Below are 24,431 nucleotides of genomic sequence, written 5' to 3'. Positions count from 1 at the left end.
TGAAGCCACATCTCCAGCCTTCTACATGAAGCCTCTGTGGCCATCTTATCCAGTTCAAGCACTTTGACCTCCTCGTTTCAGTAGCATATACTCTCTCTACCACACCACATACCACCCTGAGTTTATTTTCATGTGTCATGTCTTACATTCTTTATGATATGGCAGGCTTATTGGGAAGAGCAACCGTGCCTTATACGTTATTGTTTGTCTCACACATGTCGAAGAGTGCCTGAATAAATAATGTTTGATTATTTTCTGAGAGCACATCCTTAATAAACTTTGTTTGATAGAGATTTCATCTAGTAAAAACTATGTGGGTAGTTCCAAGTTCTCCCATAATTTAAAAGAAAAAAAAAAAACCCATTGCCCTTGAGTTGATTTTGACCCTAGTGGCCCCGTAGGACAGAGTAGAATTGCCCAATAGGGTTCCCAAAGCTGTAATCTTTACGTAAACAAACTGCCACATCTTTCTCCCACAGGGTGGCTGGTGGGTTCCAACCGCCAACCTTTCAGTTAGCAGCTGAGTGCTTAACCACTGCACGACGAGGGCTCCTTCTCAGTCAGAATCGGCTCAATGGCAGTGGGTTTTTATATTCTTTAGTCATCAAGATTAACATCTACAATGTTACCTCAAATTGGGGAAACTCTTGATCTCGAGATAGAAAATATAAAATTTTTAAATGTTGTCCTCCCTTGTGAATTTAGGGTTTTGAAGTACTTGTTTGTTTCCTCAGGTCCCACCTGCATCTGTGATTGACCTCTTCTTGGAGCTTCCTCAAATGGCAGGACTGCCCACCTGGCCTTTCATATAACTGCTCTCTAGAAGTCTCTTCACTTCAGCAGTATTTCAGGAAGTGACTAGAGGAGTACAGGAGGAACAGAAGTAGCTCTGGTGACCTTGATCAAATGGGTTTAGGAATATAGTTATTCAGTCCTGGGAGGGATATTAGCGAATACTAGTCTCATTAATAACGAGGACACCAAGGCCTAGGGAGGTGACCTGACTTGTGAAGGCCAGAGCCAGAGTCAGAGCCCAGATCTCCTGGCTCTGGTGTTCAAGGCTGTAATCCTTATGGGAGCAGATCACCAAGTCTTCTCCCGAGAAGCCATTGGTTGAGTTTGAACCGCCAAACTTTCTGCGTGCTTCTGGAAATAGAATTTGTCCAGTATCAGGTCAACTTTAGAGACTTGATTTGATTTCCTGATACGATCCTGGAAAGATATGTCATGTTGCCTTTAAAATGAGCCTAATGTATGGGAAGTGTGTTGGTATGTACACCTATATAAGAGGATAATGGAATATTACTGGCATTTAGCCATATTTCATTTTTTCATCGTGTTCCCCTCTTTGCTCTCCCACTTCTCCATTAGGTTCATAAGAAAGTAGAGCTATCCAAACCTGATTTCCTCTGACACGTACGGTGAACAACTTATATATGCATCTCAAAGCAGTAGGTTGGAGAGGGATAGTTTGGTTTAAAGATTCACACTCTACTGGTTCATATTGGACTGATAATCTCTTTGAATAGCTTTATGCTAGTTTAAACTTATTTTTAAAATATTTTTATGAGAAAGTTCTCATTTAAAATGAGACTGTTTTTACTGTGTAGGTACTAAACAGTAAACTATTCCTATAGATTGAACAGTTTCCCCCAAAATAAGTCATTCTTAACTTCTATGCCAGTGGCTATAACCTTATTTGGCAATGGGCTGCCTTTGTTCTGGTATTGAGGCAGCATTAGTGCAGGGTGTATCCTGAGTCAACCTCTTTTGAGATATAAAAAGATTAAGTAAGTAAGCTAGGAAGCCAAGATAGGGGAAGAGACATGCCAAGCCACGTCACTGTCCGGGAGCAGAAGCTCAGAAGAGATGAGGACCTTCCTCCAGGGCTGACAGAGGGAGAAAATCTTCCCCTAGAGCTGTACCCTGAATTCAGACTTCTAGCCTCCTAAACTGTGAGGGAATAAATTTCTGTTTTTTAAAGCCCTCGACTTGTAGTATTTCTATTATAGCACTGTTAGATAACTAAGACAACTCTGTTTATAGAAAACTGACAATAGGATTCCATATGGCTTCCTTTCATCCCCAAAGTGCTTTTCTTCTTTGGCATTTCTGAATCCTTCTGACATCGGCAGAGAATTAAAAAGAAAGAAGTGGCCAACCGTTGTTCCTACAATGTTCCTCATGACTCCTCCCTCTCTGAAGCTGCTCTTCACACTTCATTGGAACAGGAGTTGATCTGACTTAAGCTGGGCCGATCAGACATTTTCATCTGAAAATTTAGAGTTAGACATCAAGAGCTGACCAAGTTTCTCCAATGTGGCTCAATTTAAAATGTTTAATTTTGGCTGCTGTAAAAGGGCAGATTCTGCCATACAGTCTGAGGAGCAGAAACATGGTCGTGAACAGTTGTCCCCAGCACTAAACCCACTGGAGATAATAACAGTAGTGGGCTCTAAAGCCCTAAATAAACAAACAAGATAATAGGAATTGATGCATTTAGTTAAGATTCATAATCCTCAAGACATGATCCAAAAAAGACTTCACCAAGTAAATCGCCACCAAAGAGGACAAACTTAGGGAACAACCTAATCACGTCTCAAATTTTAGGTGGCTTACATGAAATTACTGCTTATCATATTTGATAAATGTGTTAATACTACTTTTCTAAAAAGTTATATTTTACTTTTATTTTCTGATAAACTGTTTTTATGAAAACAATTCTGAAAAGTAACCATCTAATTTTATTTCTAGTTGAAGGATTTAAGCTACATATGGGTGTAAATAAAACAATGAGCAGGCTAATTTGTCAGCAATTTATGAATACTATAATTAAGAAAAACATACCTATGCAGTGTGGTGGTAACGTGCAAATCATGACAATATCCTAGTGCAGAGGTTCCCAAATCCTTATAACCACCAATATTTATTAACTGTTTTCCTGTGTGCCAGGGCATTGTGCTCAAGGCTTTAAATGCATCATTTCATTTAATACCCACTCAGAGGCAGGTACTACTTCACTTCACAGGTGAGAAAACTGACACTTAAAGGAAAATGGCTTTGCCATAGGTCACATGGTGACTAAGCCACACGGCTGCAACTACAGCCCCTAGTATATCTCCAGAGCCCTAGTTTTAGCCATTACACTACACTGCTTCACAAATCTTGCTGCTGTGGAACAACGGTATCCTCTGAGTAGGAACAAAGGGGTCTGTCTCAGGCTGGGTTCTCCAGAGAAGCAAAAGCAATGCAGTGTATAAATACATATAGAGAGAGATTTGTATCAAGGAAATGGCTCACGCAGTTGTAGTGGCTGGAAAGTCCCAAGCTCCTGGGTCAGGCTGGAGGTTTTTCTTGACTCATGTAGCCACAGGGGCTGATGAATCCAAGATCAGAAGGTCAGACAAGAGGTCTCTGGCTCACAGGCAGTGTAGGCCGATGAATCCCAAGATCGGCAGTAAGACGCAGGTAAGCTGTTAGCTCAAGTTCCAAGAACTGGAGGTCAAATGAACAGGAGCCAGCTGCACGATCCAGAGCAAGCAAAAGCCAGCTAGCCTTGGTGGAAAGTCCACCTATATCGGATGCATGCCACATCCCCAAGGAAGCTCCCTTCCGACTGATTGGCTGTTCACAACAGATTTCATCATGGAGGTGATTAATTACGTCATTAAAAAGCTGACGGACCACATCATAACTGCCAAGCCACTAAAGATCATGGCCCAGCCAAATTGACACACAACCTTAACCACCACAGACTCTAACACCAAAACAAAATACTAGCAGTTTTCTCCTACTCGATACACTTATTTTAGTTCGATAATTTTTTTTCTTCCCTTTTAGTAAAAGTTACAATCTGCAGGACAGCTTCCTTCTTATGCAGCAAGCTCCTGGAGTGTAGAGGCTGTGTATCTCTTCTAAGTAACTCCTGCATACTACAGGGTAGATGGCTGGTCAGCCATATTAATAATAAATTAACTAAGAGGAAACAAAGTCCTGCTGTTTCTTTAATAATGCTTATCTACCTCCTTTTTGTTAACTTTGTATTTTATTTCAAATGGCACAGGAAGCATCTTCGATTTCTAATAAAACGAAATTGAACACTGTTATACATTTAGCGTACACTGCTTTCAGGTCTCAAGGTCAAAAGGGTTTCGCAGGTCGTTTGCCTTACCTGCCTCTTTCCTCTCCTCCTCCTAGGGACTCCCAGAACACCATTTAAAGGGCAACATGGATAAATACATTCATGCACAATTCAACTTGGATATTTTGGGAAATGTTTTATTTACTTTTGTAAAATCCACTGAAAAGAGGCATACACTAACATACGTATTAATATATATTACCCTCACTTTATTTAGCCTTAAATTTAGATACATATTTACATCCCTATTGGTTAGATATAAATATGTATTTAAATTTAAGGCTAAGTAAAGTGAGGGTACAACAGCCCAATTCTTGGTTGAAAAAAAAAAGTTAAGTCACTGCTGCTACAGGTACCAGCGTTTACTAGACAGGGTCGCGGCCCGACCACTGGTGCCAGCGCACAGGAGAACACAGTTCCCTTCAACTCTCCAGTGGCTTTCAAGTCCAGAACGTTTTTAGGCCTTGTCTTCTCTATCTGTTGATGAAGGGTTTCTAGGAAGGTTTAATAGTGCTTCAATTTTCTTAGCATCATCCTCAGATCGATTTTTCTGTAAGCTACTTTCAATCTCTTCAGGGATGAACTCAGTCATTTGTAGTCTGGTTTTCCTGTAATCAAAGGACAAAAAGGATATATCAAGTACCATTCCATTTCTTTAGTTCCCACAGAGATTTAAAAAAAGAAACAAAAAAACAGTATTGTTACTCTCCCTGCTTCGGTAGGAGAACTCAGAAGTAAACACTGCTATCTGTACTTTAAAAACTTGACTTTCTTCTCTCTCCTAACCTGTTCTAGCTCTGATCCCTAAGATACCCCAGAATGCTGGGTCCTAGAGTTATGAGTGATGTGAGGGAGCTAAAGCACCCTGCACTGAGGTGTGAGCCTCACTGCCTGGTTTTCTCTTGCCTCAGGGCCAGGGGAATGTGACCACACTGCCTCTCTGTAAAACTTTCTGTTGCCAGTCCTTGTAGGAACTGGACAAAGGCTATAAAAATGGTAATATAGGTAGGAAAGAGATAAATAGGACAGCAGTACAGATGTATACTGTATTAATGAAGAGTTAAAATATAATTCCAAATAATGTTGCTGACAACCTAATGTTGTTAGGTGCGGTCAAGTCAGCTCTGACTCATAGTGACCCTACGTGCAACAGAATGAAACACTGCCTCGTCCTACGTTGTCCTCATAATCATTGCTATGTTTGATCATATTGTTGCAGCCACTATGTCAATCCATCTCGTTGAGGGTCTTCCTCTTTTTCGCAGATGCTTTATGTCACCAAGCATGATGTCCTTTTCCAGGGACTGGTCCCTCCAAATAATAGATCGGTTCTTTTTCTACAGTATTAGCATTTGTGGCACAGTGGTTAAGAGCTAAAGGTACTAACCAAAAGGTCGACAGTTGGAATCCACCAGCTGCTCCTTGGAAAACCCATGGCGCAGTTCTACTCTATCCTATAGGGTCACGAAGAATCGTGATCAACTCAACGGCAACGGGTTTGGTTTCTTTAAAAGGGGTCATATATAACTTTCTTCTCAATTCCTCACAACTAGATTTGACGTTTCTTCTTCTATATCTCTACTGCTAGTTCTCTATATTTTCTACTCAATGAGGCAATTTTTAAGACTCTCGTTTTGTTTGATTTCCTTAGTTATTCCTAAGCAAAGAAGCAGACATAGAATTACTAATTATTGAATTAACTAACCTCAGCAATATCACACAGACACACACACACATATTACATTCCTGACACTATTTCCTTCTGCCAACCAAAGTATTCTTTCATTATTATAATTCAAGTTATTGTTCTTGCCCATTCTCAAGGTTTTCCATTTCTAAATAACTGATCAGCTTTTTTAGTTTTTCTGACTTCCTATTCTTTTTAACTGAAATACAGTTATTACTTGTATTTTCCCAAATGCTAATTCTTCCTTTACTTCCTACATCACATTCAAATATCCAGTATGTTTTCTGTATTCTTCCAAGCCCTTTCTCAAAACTTCCTTTTTAAAAGTCTCTTATGTCACCCGGAGAACCAGGAATATGCTAATGCCTTCATGAACTGAATTCTCCATAATAACAAATTTATGCTGGCATTAAGCGTTTTAAGTGCTTCATCCTACAATCTAGATATCTGCATACCCCACTTACCCTCTGACCATGCAGATGAAGAATGAAACAAGCATACATTGAGTGCTGCGGTACCATTCTGCCCTTAGAGTGGCAAACAAAAACAAACCAAACCCATTGTCATCGAGTCGATTCCAACTCATAGCGACCCTGTAGGACAGAGTAGAACTGCACCATAGAGTTTCAAGGAGTGCCTGGCGGACTCGAACTGCCAAACCTTTGGCTAACAGCCATAGCACTTAGCCACTACACCACCAGTGTTTCCCTTAGAGTGGCTAAGAAAACGGAAAGTTTAAAGTTAAGGAAAATATCTAAGGTCAGAGAATTAATAGCATAGCTGGGATTTAAAGCCAAATTTTAAGGCGTCATTTGCTCCAAAATCAATGCTCTTTCTCCTGTAGACCTTGGGTCCTTGGACAGCAGGCCTACAGACACTAAGGAATTTCCTGAGAGAGAGTGTGTGTGTGTGTGTGTTTAGCACAAGTGGACATTTCAGATAAAAACGCTGGAAAAAATGACTGCTCATCAATTTAACTACCAAGGCGGCAGCAGATGTCATCTGCTGGCACCCCACCAGGCTCTGAAGATCTGAGAAAAATCCCCTTATTTCGGCAATGAGAGGGGAAAAGTAATCATTTTGAAATGCCCAGACCACTCTGTTCTCCTTAACAATGGCTATTTTACCAGAGTCTGATCAACCTGGGTTTTACCAGAACCAAACTGACATGGGGGAATGGGGGAAGGGAAATACCCAGCTCAGTCCCATCTACCCATTAATGCGAGGGAAGGGAAATACCGATTCCTGTCCTCTCCAGCCTTTGTCTCACACCTAAGGAGTGATTAAATAAAAGCTTAGAAGCACTATGAAGACCACACCCCAGGGACTGCGGCTCGCCAAGAGCTGAACCCTCGTCACAGGATTATAGTCTTCCGACCCTCCATGCCTTACTCCCACATCAACAGGGATCCTGCATAACAGGATTACAACTGAGAGAACTGTGAGATTCAGGTCTTACTTAAAAAGTCATCCCTGGGGAAACCCAAAGACAATAAAAAAAACCACCAAACCCACTGCCATCAAGTCGATTCTGACTCATAGTGACCCTACAGGACACAGTGGAACTGCTACCATAAGGTTTCCAAGGAATGGCTGCCACCAGTCGAATGGCCGACTTTTTGGTTAGCAACCAAGCTCCTAACCTCTGTGCCACCAGGGCTCTACAGGACAACAGGGGAGACAAAAACAAGAATACCAGAGGAAACTTTAGCCTCTGATGGCTACAGCAAACAAAAGATACAACCTAACTTCTAGGTAGATAAACATAAAACTTCACACCAGAGGCCTATTTAGCTCAGGCAAAAAAAAAAAAAAAAAAAGCGACAAGTAAAAAACATGCCCTGCTTTCAAGAAAAAAAATTACAAGGCATACTAAAGGGCAAAAAAATACAGTGTGACAAGAGGGCAAGCACTAGAACCAGACTCAGATATGATGGAGATTAATGAATTTCCAGGCTAGGAATTTAAAATAACTATTATTAATTATGCTAAGGGTTCGAATTAAAAAAAGTAAACAACATGCAAGAACAGACAAGTAATGTAAACAAAGAGAAGGAAACTCTAAGAAAGAATCAAAAGAAAAAGTCAGAAATGAAAAACACTGCAGCAGAAATGATGAATGCCTTTAATGGGCCCATCACTAGATTGGACACTGCCCAGAGAAGAATCAGTGAACTTGAAGATACGTCAATAGAAACTTCCCCAACTGAAAAGGAAAAAAAAAACAATGAAAAAGCTAAACAGAATAGCCAAGAACCACGGGGCAATTACAAAACGTGTGACCTGTGCATAATAGAAATACTGTAAGAAAGAAGAAAGGAACAGCAAAAATATTTGAAGTAAGAATGACTGAGAATTTTCCAGAACTGTTGACAGATACCAAACCATAGATCCAGGAAGCTCAGAAGACACCAAGCAAGACACATATTTTTAAAAATCTACATGTAGGCAAATCATATTCAAACTGTGGAAAATCAAAAATAGAAAATCTTCAAACACATCAGAAGGAAAAAAACACCATACCTATAGAAGAGCAAGAAGAAGAGAGTGAAGCAAAATATTTAAAGTGCTGCAGAAAAATACCCACCAGCCTATTCTGTATCCAACAAAATTATCCTTCAAAATGAAAGTGAAACACCGTCTCAGACAAATAAAAGTTGAAGAAATTCGTTGCCAGCAGACTTGCCCTTCAAGAATTGTTAAAAGAAGTTCCTCAGAAAGAAGGAAAGTAACATAGGTCAGAGACTCCAACTGCCTCACGGGGTTTCCAAGGCTGTAAATCTTTACAGGAGCAGATTGCCGTATCTGTCTCTTGGGGAGCAGCTGGTAGGTTCAAACCGGTAACCTCCTGGTTTGTAGCCTAGCGCTTAAACGCTGGGTCTACATAAAGGAAAAAAAAAAACAAACTCGTTGCCATCGAGTCAATTCTGACTCATAGTGACCCTACAGAACAGAGCAGAAATGCCCCACGTGGCTTCCAAGGAGCACCTGTCAGATTCAAACTGATGGCCTTTTCAGTCAGCAGCCACAGCTCTTAAGCATTGTGCCACCAGGGTTCCCAGAATCATATAAAAGGCTCAGTTAAAACCAGAGAAGGCAGAAAAGAGTGAAAGCCAAATGAAAAGAAAGAACAAGTGCAACAAACAGAAAACAGTTAAAAATAGAAACCCACTGCTGTAGAGTCGATTCTGTCTGACAGAGTAGAACTGCCCCATGGGGTCTTGAAGGAGTGGCTGGTGGATTCGAACTGCTGACCTTTTGATTAGCAGCCAAACACTAACCACTGCAGCACCAGGGCCCTTTGAGAAATATAGTAGATGTTAATGCAGCTGTATCAACAATCACTTTAAATCTGAATGGCCGAAATACATCAATTACAGAACAGAGACTATCAGAGTGGATAAAAAATAAAACCTGACTACATGTTGTCTACAAGAAACCCACTTTAAATATAGACACTGATAAATTGAAAATAAAGGAACGAAGAAAGATACACTATGCTAACACTAATCAAAAGAAAGCAGGAATAACTATTTTAATTTCAGACAAAGCAGGTTTCAAAGCAAGGAAAATCATCAGAGAAAAAGGGGGAGAACGAATAATGATTATAGGGTCAATTCTCCAAAAAGACATAACAATCCTGAATGTGCATACACCTAACGACCAAAAAAAAAAATGAAACCCACTGCCATCAAGTCGATTCCGACTCATAGCAACTCTGTGGGACAGAGTAGAACTGCACCACAGAGTTTCCAAGGAGCGCCTGGCAGATTCGAACCGCTGGCCTCTTGGTTAGCAGCCGTAGCACTTAACCACTACGCCACCAGAGTTTCCACACCTAACAACAACAGAGCATCAAAATACACGAGGTAAAAACTGAAAGAATCGCAAGAAGAAACAGATAAGTCCACCACTATGGCTGGAGTCGTCAGCACCCCTCTGTCTGTCAGCACCTGACAGATAGAGCAGGTAGAAACCAGTGAGGATACAGCTGGACTGAAGAGCACCATCAATGAATGTGATCTAACTGACACACACAGAATACTGCGTCCAACAGCAGCAGGATACACACTCTCCTCACGCTCACAGGGAACATTCACTAAGACAGACTGCGTCCTGAGCCATAATACAAACCTTAACAAATGTAAAAGAATAAAATCTTACAAAGTATGCTCTCAAAACACAATAGAATTAAACTAGAAATCAATAACAGAAATATAGAAATCCCCAAGCATTTAGAGACTAAACATACTTCTAGATAACTTACAGGTCAAAGAAGAATTCTAGAGACTAAAAACCATTTTGAACTAAATGAAAACAAAAATACAACTTACAAAAATTTGTAAGAAGCAGCAAAAGCAATGCTTAGAGGGAAATTTATAGCATTAAATGCACATATCAGAAAAAAAGAAAGATCTAAAACCAATAATCTAAGCTTCTACCTTAGGAAACTAGAAAAAGAAGAGCAAATTAAATTCAAACAAAGCGGAGTTTAAAAAAAAAAAAAACACTAGAGAAATCAATTAAACTGAAAACCAGAAATTAATAGAGAAAATCAACAAAACCAAAACTGGCTCTTTGAAAAGATCGATAAAATTTAACCAAGGAAAATAAGAGAGAAGACACAATTTATTAACATCAGAAATGAAAGAGGGGCTATCACAATTGATCCCATGAATGTTAAAAGGAAAATTAAGGAATATTATGAACAACTCTATGCCCACAAACTGAGTCAGAACTGACTCAACAGCACCTAACAACAACATGCCCACAAACTTGATAACTTAGATGAAATGGACCTATCTTACAAAATTCATACAAGTATAAATACATAATCTATATATATAAAAAAAAAACCTATAGGTCTATGGAAACCCTGGTGACATAGTGGTTAAGTGCTACGGCTGCTAACCAAGAGGTCAGCAGATCAAATCCACCAGGTGCTCCTTGGAAACTCTATGGGGCAGTTCTACTCTGTCGTATACGGTCGCTATGAGTCAGAATTCACTTGACGGCAATGGGTTTTGTTTTTTGGTTTTATAGGTCTGTTATCTATTAAAGAAATTGAATCAACAGTAACAGTGTCTCAATACTGGCTCATCAATTATAATAAATGTACCACGATAATATGTTGGTAATAGGAGAAACTGTGTGTGGGAGGAACTCTGTAAAACTGCTCTAAAAAATAAAGTCTATTAAAAAAAAAAAATGGAGGACATCTAGGTCAATTGGCATAATAAAGTTTATTAAGAAAATGTTCTGCATCCTACTCTAGTGAGTGGCATTTGGGGACTTAAAAGCTTGCCAGTGCATCTGGGGTCTTAAACGCTAGCAAGCAGCCATCTAAGATGCATCGATTGTTCTCAACACACCTGGAGCAAAGGAGAATGAAGAACACCAAGGACACAAGGTGATTATGAGCCCAAGAGACAGAAAGGGCCACACAAATCAGAGACTACGTCATCCTGAGACCAGAAGAACTAGATGGTGCCTGGCTACAACCGATGACCGCCCTGATAGGGAACACACAGAGAGACCCTGATGGAGCACGAGAAATGTGGGGTGCAGAACTCAAATTCATGTAAAAAGACCAGACTTAATGGTCTGACTGAGATTGGAGGAACCCCAGAAGGCATGGCTGGATGCTCTGTTAACCTAGAACTAAAACCATTCCCGGAGCCCACTCTTCAGTCAAAGATTAGACTAGATTATAAAACATAAAATAATACTCGTTAAGAGTATGCATCTTAGTTCATGCAGATACACGAGACCAAATGGGCAGCTCATGTCAGGGGGCAGGATGAGAAGGCAAGAAGGGACAGGAGCTGGTTGGATGCACATGGGAAACCCGGGGCGGCAAGGGGGAGTGTGTTGTTACATTACAGGGATTGCAACTAGTGCCACATAACAATGTGTGTGTAAATTTTTGTATGAAAAATTAACTTGAGCTGTAAACTTCTACGTAAAGCACAATTAAAAACAACAAAGAAAGTCCGTTTAAGGTCTTGGTGAAAATAAACTCTTCTTTGAATGAGTGGCAGTTAAAAGTACTTGTGGTTAACAGACCATCACCATATGAGGCCAGAACAGTCAAATTCCCCAGGCTTAGCATGCCCCTTACCACTCATCCAGTTTCAGCGTGTGGAGTGCCTGTCGGTCCTTCTGTCTTCTCTCCTGAACACTCTCTCCATGGTGCTTCTGAAATGCCATCAACAGGCTTCCTATGGGAGTGCTGAGGGGAAAGCAGGGGAAAGCTTAGGAAAAAAGCCACCAGACCAGCTAAGGCACAATCAACTCCACTGAGCCACTTGTTCATAAACAGCTACGCCAACATTTGACAATTAAAGCGTCCTTGTCAAATAAAGAAAAAATGCTGAGGCAATTTCTCTCCTGGTCTGAACAACAATCACTGCAAATCTCTAAAGTCAACTGGTATAAACAACAGATCTATAAATTGGCCTCTTTTTTTTTTTTAGTCATGAATGATAAATAAATAAGGACAAGAAGGGAAATACGTATATTTATGTCAAGTTCTAGTGAGTAGCTCTATACTGCAGGTTTCTCAGAAATGAGATTAATGGTTTAGAATGGTAGGAGCTGGAAAGGTAGAGGGCATTTTTAATTTGCGAGGAAGGGATACTACTGATTTTGGGGAGTGGGGCCACCAAAATATTAAAATTCAACAGTCTGGTGCCCAAAATGCCAATAGTCACCCACTGAGACATTCATTTAGATTACAGTTGTTATAGTGTTGCAGAGGATTTGGTCAGTGTTTTCTCAAAGGGAACAAACTCCTGAATCTGATATAATGTCAATTCCCTCTGCTACAACTAAAGCAGCCTCATTTTAAAGATTACTTTTGCTGCTAACTTCAACTTTTCTCTTCAAATCCTGCTGGTATATGACAACAAAAATAATGTCAGCAATGGATATGACCTGCTGAATTAAAAAAAAGAGAGAGAATCTGTAAGGCTATACATAGGTGCCCCGCCAAAAAAAAAGGGGGGGGGGGGTGGGTAGTTGGAGGGGAGAGGAAAGCTCTTCTACTTAAAACATTGACAATTGATAAAAACAGAAGGAAAGACAGAAGGAGCAAATCAACATTTTACAACCACCTTTTAAAAACTACCTGCAGCATGGGTCATCAATGAATGCTAAAATTACTAAGTGAAAGATAGCTGCGGAGCAGGATATTTGCACACCTACTGTACAGATTACTTGTTAATTAAAATGGGGAAAAGATATCTTTGTAATGGAGAAACTGGGTAAACACTACCTTCATCAAGTGTAATAGGCATGTGTTGGTCATCTAGTGCTGCTATAACAAATACCACAAGTCCAAATTCAGGGTGTCAGCTCCAGGAGAAGGCGTTCTCTGTCAATTCTGGAGGAAGGTCCTTGTCCTCAACCTTTCCCTGGACAGGGAGCTTCTTAGCACAGGAACCCCACATCCAAAGGACACGCTCTGCTCCCGGCACTGCTTTCTTGGTGGTATGAGGTCCCTCTGTCTCTCTGCTCACTTCTCTCTTTTATATCTCAAAAGAGATTGGCTTAAGACACAATCTAATCTTGCAGATGTCATCAACAGAGCTGCCACTAATCCACCTCATTACATCACAGTGATAGGATTTACAACATATGGGAAAACCACATCAGAGGACAAAATGGTGGACAATCACACAATATGGGGAATCATGGCCTAGCCAAGTGATATACGTATTTTTGGGGCATGTAATTCAATCCATGACAAGCACATAATTCTAAAATGGCCCCCTAAAATTTCCTGCCCTAACCTTCCAACTATGAATATGATGGGCTACTATGCCTGTGATTATGTTACAAGCAAAAAGGATACTGCAGATATAATTAAAGTTACCAATCAGCTGAATTTGAGTTAATCAAAGAAGAGATTATCTGGGTAAGACCTTTATCAACAGAGTTTTCTGTAGCCAGTGGCAGCAGGGAAGCCAGAGAAATTCGAAGTATGAGAAGGAGTTGATGTGCCGTTGCTCATCTGAAGATGGAAGTGGACAGGGAGGAACGCAAGTGGCCTCCAGGACCAAAGCGTGGTCCCTGGCCGACACCAGTAAGGAAATGGGACCTCAGATCTACGGCCTCAAAGAACTGGATTTTGTCAATAACCTGAATAAAGCTGGAAGCAGATTCTTCCCCAGATCCTTTAGAGAAGATCCCAGTCTGGCCAACATCCTGCTTTTGGTCTTGTGAAACCCTGAGCAGAGAACCCATCTGAGTCCACCTGGACTTCAAACCTACAGAGAACTGTGAGGTAATAACTGAGTGTTGCTTTACGCTGCTAAATCTTCAGTAATTCCTCACACAGCCATGGAAACAAAAACACCAACTAATCAAACTTTACATCACTTAGAATGGGTGACATGTCTCTTGATGCTGTACACGGAGAAGAACCATAACTTCACTGGTGTTGTATTCTTGCCAAAAACATTTAACCTGAAACTAATCATGAAGGGATAATCAGACAAAACTGAGAAACATTCTGGGGGGAAAAAGGCTAATTAGCTTAAATGAATCTTAAGAAATATCACAACGAATTGCAACGTAAAATACTCGATTGGATCCTGGATAAAGGAAAAAAATGCGATAAAGGGCAGTATCATGATAACTGAGGAAATTTAACCACGGACCATATATTACATAAACCAAAAACTAACTGCTGTAGAGTCAATTCCGACTTCTAGCAACCGTACAGGACAGAGTAGAACTGATGCATAGGGTTTCCCAGGCTGTCAATCTTTATGGTAAACCCTGGTGGTGTAGTGGTTAAGAGCTACAGCTGCTAACCAAGAGGTCGGCAGTTCAAATCCACCAGGAGCTCCTTGGAAACGGTATGCGGCAGTTCTACTCTGTCCTATAGGGTCACTGTGAGTCAGAATCGACTTGACAGCAACGGGGTAATGGCTTAAATCTTTAGCAAGCTGACTGCCTCATCTTTCTACCACAGAGTGGCTGGTGGGTCCGAACTGCTGGCCTTTTGGTTAGCAGCCGAGTGCTTTAACCACTGTACCACCAGGGCTTCTGTATATCAGACAGCTGTACTGAATCACTGTTAAATTATTTATCATGGTAACTGCAGTGTGATTTCACTGGAGAACGTTCTTCATCCAGAGAGATTCACGCCGATGCATCTAGAGGTAGTGTTAGAAGTTCTTAAGTGGTTCAGCCGAAAGGAAAAGGAAAAGGAAGAAGGGCACTGGGGCTTTATATACACATAACACACATGTACAGAAAGATCTACAACAAGCACGGCAAAACGGTAGCAACCGGTGAACCTAGTTGACGGGCGTGTGGGTGTTCAATGTACTAATTCACTCAACTTTTCTGTAGGCTTGAATTTTTTCAAAATAAAAAGTTGGGAAACTAAACACAAAAACAAAAAATTTAAAAAGCTAATGAGATAAACAAAATCTCATTTAAAAGTTTTTTTAGCAGAATGTGCTTGTTAACTGTTTCTTATTCCTTTTCCCTACTCCCTTTAAGCACCTTTGTTCACACTATGAATAGCTCCTGGTATTAATGATATTTAAACAGTTTTTACCCAGTGAAAACTGGAAGTAAAATAAACAACTGCGGTAGAATTAGAATTGGACAATCAAAGCTACAGCCACCCCAGGCTTAAAAAAAACAAAAACCGTTGCCATCTAGTCGAGCCCAACTTACAGCGACCCTACAGGACAGAGTAGAACTGCCCCGTAGGGTTTCCCAGCCTAGAGAATTTTTGTAGACTCTAAGGAAGTTGTGTCAATTTAGAATCAAACCATGTTAATACTTACCCCAGCAAGGCTCCAATTATACCACCAGCCACCAGGCCACGCAGGCCTAAGTTTATTCTGAAAAGACTTCCTGTGACAGCTATTTAAAAACAAACCAAAAAAGCTAACTTATTAAGTCATCTTTAAATACTAGCATTCCATTTTTAAAAATTCCTTCTAAAAAAGGACAAAACCCTTAAGTCAGCTTTCTGGACCTGATATTAACACGCCAGCACGACCTGAATTTCCTGAATCTAAAATGCCCATACAGCCAGCTTCTCCTTCACTCTGCAGGCTTAAACGAAGAAACGCTCCTTTACGAAGCTACTCACTGTCATCATGTTCATTCCTGTGCACAGGGACCCTACAGGACAGAGTGGAACTGCCCCATCCAGTTACCAGGCTGTACTCTTTATGGAGGCAGGCTGCCACAACTTTCTCCTGCAGAGCAGCTGGCGGGTTCCAGGCTCCGACCTTTCGGTTAGCAGTCAAGTGTTTAACTACTGTGCTACCAGGGCTCCTTTTTACAAAGCTAAATCCTCAGTACATTCTATGGATCCAGTATCTTCTCATCCGGCTTCGTTTTTGCTCACGTTCCTTAAAAATCTGCAATTTCTTCCCTTCCGCCTCTTTCTTTCCTTCAGGAAAGCCTTTCCCTAAATGAAAAAAGAAAATCTTCACGAGGCCTTCCCCCAGCCTCTCACTTTCTGTACTGCTCAACGCTACACCTCTCAGGCAGGCCTGCAGCTGGTACCGTGTGGCCTACACTGCCACCTGGCGGCCGGTGCACAGACCCTCTTTTCTTCCCACTGGGACTGGGCACGCATTCACGTTCATTAGTTACCCTCTTCTACTACACCCAAATACAAGGCAACCAATGCAGTCTCAGGTGGAAACATCTTCTAAAATAATGCCTGCGTTTTTTTATTATGAAAAATACCATATATTAATTTTTTTAACTTTCTAAAATCACAATAAAAATCATCTTTAATCCCATTACCTAGAGATAGGAATATATTTTGAGTATATATCTCATCTTTTTCCAAACGTATTATTTTTAAAAATCAAATCAGGGCCATGCTGTAAATAATGAATTTTTATCTTAACCAAACACGTTATTAAATTCCATATCATAAAACTTTTTCCCACAGATCCACTGCATGCATATATCACAATTTTTGACCAACACTTAGGTTTTTGTATTTGAGGTTGTTTTCAGTAAGGGTGTGATGGTAATTCCTGTATATAATCTTTTTATAAATGTGTTTCCTTAGGACGAACTCATAAAAGTGGAATTTCTAGGTCAAAGGATATAAACACTCTTAAGGCTTTTGACTTGTTACTGAACTGCTATCCAAAAAGGGCGGACAAATCTCGCTGCCCGTGGAGAGCATGTGAGTGCCTGTTCTTCTGTATCCTCTCATTTTTTCTCTCCTGTTTAGAGAGGCCAAAAATGGGATCAAGTTTTAACTTTCATTTCTCTAAATCAGCACAGAAATGCAGTTTTTTAGGTTTAAGCCTCAGCTGTGTCACTTCTGTGAGTTACAAACTCATGTCCTTTGTCCACTGTTCAGGTGAGGGGTCCTCTCTTTCTAACGTGTGAGGAACTTTACACGTTACCTGCACACATTATTACTTCTCTGTTGCTTATTGTTTAGTGTCTCCAATGGTGTAGAGTCATAATCAACTCAAGGGCAACGAACAACAACAACAACATGGTATTCATGATGTGGATAAGTTTAAAAATTTCATGAAGTCTGTTAACCATTTCCTCTATGGTTTAGTTTTATACTTTAAAAATATTATCTATTTATATCTTTCTACCCAGAGATCACTTACGCGTTCACTTACAGTAGGTCCCATTATTCAGACTCATTATTCGTGAACTCACTTGCTCCCCAGAATCTGTAACCCCACAATCAATACTTGGCGCACTTCCCTCGTCACTCGTAGACACGCACAGAGCAGCGAAAAATTCGAGTCGCCTGATGTACACACTCCCAGCTGAGGCTGACTACAGGGACACTCTGGTCTCATAAAGGGACACTGCAGGTCTCTTACTATGAACAAGTGCCCTCTTCATGGTCTCTTTCCACTCTAATTTTATTATCTCCTTCCTTCTGCTAGCTTTGGGTTTAGTTTACTCTTCACTGTCTAGTTTGTTAAGGCGGAAGCGTGCATTACTCGTTTGAGATCTTTCTTCTTTTCTAAGGGTTTATAACTATAATTTACCATAACTTCCAAGTACTGATTAAGGGGCTCTGGTGGCGCAGTAGCTGAGCGCTCGGCTGCTAGCCAGAAGGTTGACATGTTCAAGTCCACCAGCCGCTCCAGGGAGAAAGATGTGGCAGCCTGCCTCCATGAAGATTTACAGTCTCGGAAGCCCCGTGGGGCAGTTCTACTCTGTCGTGTAGCGTCATTTTGAGCTGGATTTGACATGATGGCAGTGGGTTTGTGTTTTTTTGTTTTGGAAGTACTGCTTTGGCTGCATTTATAAATCTGGATATGCTGTGCTTTCATATTAATTCAACTCAAAACTTTTCTAGTTTTCCTTGTGATTTCTTCTTCGACTTATGGGTTATTTAGAAATGTGTCATCTAACAGAAGAAAACATTCTTTGATGGTTACGAGGGTAGGGGAACTCACTAACTAGATAGTAGACACAAGAACTATTTTAGATGAGGGGAAGGACAACACACAATACAGGGGAAGTCAGCCCAACTGGACTAAAAGAAAAGTTAAGAAGTTTCCTGAATACAACCAAACACTTAGAGGGACAGAGCAGCAGGGGTGGGGACCATGGTTTCAGGCGACATCTGGGTCAACGGCCATAACGAAGTTAATTAAGAAAATGTTCTGCATCCCACTTTGGTGAGTGGTGTCTGGGGTCTTAAAACCTAGGGAGCGGATATCTAAGATGCATCAATTGGTCCCAGCCCACCTGGAGCAAAGAAGAATGAAGAACACCAAAGACAAAATGAAAATATTAACCCAAGAGACAGAAAGGGCCACATAAACCAGAGACTTCATCAGCCTGAGACCAGAAGAACTAGATAGTGCCCAGCTACCACCAATGACTACCCTGACGTGGAACACAACAGTGAGTCCCTAACTGAGCAGGAGAAAAGTGGGGTGCAGAGCTCAAATTCACATAAAAAGCCCAGACTTAATGGTCTGACTCAGCCTGGAGGGGCCCCAGAAGGCATGGCCCCTGGACTGTGTTGCCCCAGAACTGAAACCATTCCCAAAGTCAATTCTTCAAAGATTAGAGTGGACCATAAGACATAAACTGATATTCATGAAGACAGTGCTTCTTAGCTCAAATAGATACATGAGACTAAGTGGGCAACTCCTATCTGGAAATGAAATGAGAAGGCAAAAAGGGACAGGAGCTGGTTGAATCCCAGGTGGGACATGAGAAATCCAGAGTGGAAAGGAGAAGCACGCTGTCACATTACAGGGAGAGCAACTATGGTCACATAACAATGTGTGTATAAATTTTTGTAGGAGAAACTAACTTGAACTTAAGTTTTCATTTAAAGTACAACTAAAAAAAAAAGATATCAATATTCTCTATTTAGTCATTGTCACCTTTACACATCGTTTCCTGTTTGGAAGTCTTTTGTCTGCTATGTCCAATAGATGGGCCCCCTCCAAGACAGTTCCCACTGACTGCTTTTTTTCTGTTTTTGCATGTCTTGTAATTTTTGTTACCGTTGTTGTTAAAAACTGGATGTTTTAGATAGTACACTGTAGCAACTTTGACGTTGCAACCTCCCTGCAACCCTCAGCAGTGTGGTTGTGGTTTTGTTTATGTAGTGATTTGCCCGGGCAAATCCTCTCTACTCAGTTTTTATTTTTATGTTTGGCTTCCCAGAACTGTCCTAGCTTAGTAATCAGCCAATGATTCATCAGAGATTGTGCTTAAACATCTTAAGCCAGTAAGGTTTCCCACCCTTTGCCAGTGTATCTGTCTGTGGCTCAGGGAATGCATTCAAAGTTCATGCAGTTTACAAGTCTTCCCTTGCTTTTATTTTCTGCACTGGCAAGGTCTCACATTCAGCCAAAGACAAGTAGCTCACTAAGGCCCTCACCAGTCTTTTTTGAGTGTGTGTGAATACTTACACATGTCACAGCCTTCCAGAGTGCCAGGGATAGGTAGGATCTTATTAAAGTCCCCTCTGGCTGTCTTCTTACCTGGATACCCTGATACATTTCTGCTTTGTCTGTCGGTTTATTACTTGCCCCCAAAATCCCATTGCCATTGTGTTGATTCTGACTCAGAGCAACCCTATGAAACGGGGCAGAACTGCCCCACAGGCTTTCCAAGGAGTGGCTGGTGCATTCAAACTGTCAACCTTTTGGTTAGCAGCCATACCTCTTAAGCACTGTGCATCTAAAACCTCAGGTTAGCTGCTTCCAGTAACACCTCTAGATGTGGAATTTTCTGTGCTTTGCTCTAAATAAAGTCCACTCCAGTAGCAGAACTGCTGGCCCTCCTGGCCTGCCCTGCCCTTGTGGCACTTTGCACCATGGACCTGGGGGCTAGAGGGTAAGAAAAGCCCCAGGCCAAAACTCCACAGACTACCACTGCTCTCACCAAGATTCAGCAGATACTCCTGAATAAATGCTTCTCAATTTGGTGTATGCTTCTGGTCAATTTCCAGCATCTTTAGACAGTTGTTATTGATAACTCTGTCCAGTTTTTTTTTTGAGGGGGCGGGGGAGAACTTGTCAAGCTCTTCATTCAGCCATTTCAGGCACTGAATATATTTTTACGAATGTCGGACCAATGCCAAATGATAATGGTAAGGGGTGACATCTTGACCTGATTCTGACTTCAGGGGAAATTAGTGTTACGCCATTAAGTGATGTGGATTCAAGTTAAAAATCATAATGCATCAATATATTTTTTATTCTTATTTTACTAATTATTTTTACATTCTACCAAGAAACATTTATTCTACTCTATTATGTACCAAGTGCCTGGGATATAAACAACAAACATTTTTTTCTGAATTCAGAAAAGTCATCTAGTGGGGAAGTAAAACAGGTGAACAACTGCGATACAGTGTTACGAATGTTTTGGTAAAACTATAGTCCTTTATGGAAACACAGGGGAAAGACACTTAAGCAGACCTAAAGATAGGAAAATGGAGGCTAAGGAGGACACCTTGCAGAAGCTGAGGCTGACAAATGATCTGAACCTTGAATGATAAAGACGGAGTTAAACAAAACTACTTGCACGAGTGGGACGGTGGGTCCAATAAGAGGCACCAGTATACAGGAAGCAAGAATATGATGACTTTAGGAAATACAAGCAGACTCCTAAGGCTGGAGTGAAAGAGAGGTACACTGGGGCCAGATCAGCAACTGACTTCAGAGGCAGGGCCAAGATGGCAGAGTAATCAGACACTTCCTGCGGTCCCTCTTACAACAAAGACCCAAAAAAACAAGCAAACCGATTACATTTGACAATCTAGGATCCCTGAACATCAAAGGCAAAGTTGAAGAACTGGACTGAGCGGCAGGCGGACGGAGAGACGGTTCAGAAGCAGCAAGCAGCGCCCTGTAGGCCAGATCAGCTGTGTGCGGTGAGGCAAGCAGTGGTGCTTGGGGCGAGTTTTCCACGTCAGAGGAGACTGAGTGGTACAGTCTCCTCGCGCCTCCAGAACCAGTGAAAAGCAGTGCCCAATCAGCAAAAGCACATGTGTCTAACCTACCATGCAGATCAAAACACACCCCTTTCAGAAAAACCTCTTTCCCATTTACCTGACCCCTCCCCACTCTACACTGGGTCTCGAGCCAGCTCCACAGATTGCTGTGTCCCCTGGGCCGGAAGTAGGACTTATCACACATCCTGAGCCACTCTCCCAGCCTTAGAGAGAGAACAAATTAACAAACAGGAAAAAATAATCTGCCGGCTCCCCTAAGCCAGGAACTCAGGGCAGGCACAGCTCCTTTGCCTAGGCACAGGCAAAAGGGGTTCATGGACGTTGAATGCCTTTCACCCCTGCATAGACCTGTGTGGGCCCATTTCAACAGTGTAGGCCCTCTTTAGCACAGTACAACATGGTATATACCTGAAGCCTGACTTCAACTGTATCACCTATATGGCAGAGAGGCAAGTTCATGATATTTGACACTGCTCTGCCTATTAAGAAGAGTCCTCACCTACCAACATCAGGGGGCTGAGGACTGGTGGCTCCACGTACGACACCTAGCCACCATGACATGGGTCCAAGAATAAGTGGTGCCTCCCAGTCCTTACAGCCAACAGCGTTGGGTGCCCATAGTCTGGCTGCAAAACCCACCCACCTACGCACCGTAGGGAACAGGGACACGCTTTCCTCCCAGACACTCAGGGGCTGCTGTCAGCCCCCTGCCTTGCTCAACACGTGACCCTCTACTGCAGCCCGATACCTGTGCCTACACCAAACACCCTTGCTCATCTAGGGCTGTAGGTGACAGCCTGTACCACACACTTAGTGACCGACAGTCTGGGTACCTGAGCTGCAACCATACTAGAAAAGCAAATGGACTCCTGGGTTCACATACCTAGTAACAGGTCTAACCACCAGGTGATAGGACATTAGAGCTTCAAAGGTGCCCGTAATCAAACTAGCTCTCATGAGCAGCCTATTTGGGCATATCAAAACAAAACAAGAAACTAGGACACAGTAAGCAAACATGAAATAAATAAATATAATAACTTATTGATGGCTTGGAGACAACAGCCAATAATAAATCACATAAAGAGGCAGACCATGACGGCTTCAGGAGGCTCCCAGAACACAGAATCAAGAAATCTTCCAGAGGAAGAAAATTTCCTGGAATTGCCAGCGGTAGAATACAAAAGATTAATATACAGAACTCTTCAAGAGATCGGGAAGGAGATTAGGCAAAATGCAGAACGAGCCAAGCAACACACAGACAAAGCAGCAGAGGAACTTAAGAAGATTACAGAAGAGCACAATGACAAATTTAGCAGACTGCAAGAATCCATAGAGAGACAGCAAACAGAAATCCAGAAGATTAACAATAAAATTTCAGAATTAGACAACTCAATAGAAAGTCACAGGAGCAGAACCAAAGCAATGGAAGTCAGAATTACTGAGACTGAAGATAAAGCATTTGATACCAACTTATTTGAGGAAAAAATCAGGTCAAAGAATTTTAAAAAGTGATGAAACCCTAAAAATTATGTGGGACTCTATCAAGAGGAATAACCTACAAGTGACTGAAGTACCAGAACAGGGGGGATAATAGAAAATACAGTGAGAATTGTTGAAGATTTGTTGGCAGAAAACTTCCCTGATATCGTGAAAGATAAGAAGATATCTACCCAAGACACTCATTGAACTCCATATAAGGTAGATCTCAAAAGAAAGTCACTAAGACATAGTATGATAAACTTGCCAAAACCAAAGATAAAGAGAGAATTTTAAGAGCAGCTAGGGATAAACGAAACATCACCTACAAAAGAAAGTCAATAAGACTCAACTCAGACTACTCAGCAGGAACCATGCAGGCAAGAAGGCAATGGATGACATATATATAAAGCCTTGAAGGAAAATAATGCCAGCCAAAACTTATATATCCAGCAAAACTGTCTCTCAAATATGATGGTGAAATTAGGGCATTTCTAGATAAAGAGAAGTTTAGGGAATTTGCAAAAACCAAACTAAAATTTTAAGAAATACTAAAGGGAGTCCTCTGGTTAGAAAATCCATTAATATCAGATTAACAACCCAAGACTAGAACACAGTACAGAGCAACCAGATAGCAACCCACATAGGGAAGTTGCAAAAATAAATCAAAGCTTAAAACACTGAAAATAGGGAAACAGAGATGTCATTATGTAAAAGATGACAACATTAAAACAAAAAACAGGGAATAAAAAATGTAGTCACAGATCTTTCATATGGAGACGAAGTCAAGGTGATACAAAGAAATAAAAGATTTTTTAAACTTAGAAAAACAGGGGTAAATATTAAGGTAACCACAAAAGAAACTAACAATCCTATACACCAAAATAAAAAACACGAAAAACATAAAGACTCAGCATATACAAAATCAACAAGAATGAAAATGATGAAAAGGAAATACAAAAAGAATAACGACTCAGCACAGAAAATGAAGTGGAACAAAGAAACTGTCAATAACACACAAAAAAAGACATAAAAATGACAGCACTAAACTCATACCTGTACATATTACGTTGAATGTAAGTGGAGTAAATGCACCAGTAAAGAGACAGAGAGTGGAAGAATGGATTAAAAAACACAATCTGTCTATATGATGCCTACAGGAGACACACGTTAGGCTTAAAAACACAAAAACTCAAAGGATGGAAAAAATATATATTGTGCAAACAACAATCAAAAAAGAACAGGAGCAGCAATATTAATTTCTGACAAAATAGATTTTAAAGGAAAATCCACCACAAAGGATAAGGAAGCACACTAATGATTAAAGGGACAATATACCAGGAGGATATAACCATAATAAATAAAATGGATCAAAGACCTAAATATAAAATCTAAAACAATTAAAGATCCTGGAAGAAAAAATAGGGACAATGCTAGGAGTCCTAATACTTGGCATAAACAGAATACAAACCATAAATAACAATGCACAAATACCATAAGAGAAACTAGATAACCAAAAGAGTAAAAAGACAACCTACAAACTGGGAAAAAATTTTTGGCTACTACAAATCCAATCAGTGTCTAATCTCTAAAATCTACAAGATACTGCAAAACCTCAACAACAAAAAGACAACCCAATTAAAAAATGGGCAAAGAATATAAAC

General features: G+C 40.8%; 2 protein-coding genes across 3 annotated transcripts in view; one reads left to right on the top strand and one right to left on the bottom strand.

Moving 5' to 3' along the window:
* The window catches only part of CD80 (CD80 molecule), a 55,197-nt gene extending 42,896 nt beyond the window's left edge, over positions 1-12,301 (top strand). The window contains exon 7 of the mRNA XM_023551759.2: positions 735-12,301. The gene's annotated coding sequence lies outside the window, so the exon portion shown is untranslated. The remainder of the gene's footprint in view (positions 1-734) is intronic.
* The window catches only part of TIMMDC1 (translocase of inner mitochondrial membrane domain containing 1), a 30,585-nt gene continuing 10,752 nt past the window's right edge, over positions 4,599-24,431 (bottom strand). The window contains exons 5-7 of one of the 2 annotated variants that reach the window (XM_003412845.4): positions 15,638-15,716; positions 11,950-12,060; positions 4,599-4,749 (exon numbers count right to left, since the gene is read on the bottom strand). In XM_003412845.4, the coding sequence (XP_003412893.1) occupies positions 4,599-4,749; positions 11,950-12,060; positions 15,638-15,716 (341 nt within the window). Of the gene's footprint in view, positions 4,750-11,949; positions 12,061-13,970; positions 14,304-15,637; positions 15,717-24,431 lie in introns of those variants that run through there. The other variant, XR_010321995.1, reaches the window with a different exon arrangement.

This window comes from Loxodonta africana, chromosome 1 (assembly GCF_030014295.1).
Source record: "Loxodonta africana isolate mLoxAfr1 chromosome 1, mLoxAfr1.hap2, whole genome shotgun sequence".
Classification (NCBI taxonomy): Eukaryota; Metazoa; Chordata; class Mammalia; order Proboscidea; family Elephantidae; genus Loxodonta; species Loxodonta africana.
This window is presented reverse-complemented; position numbering and strand designations above follow the sequence as displayed.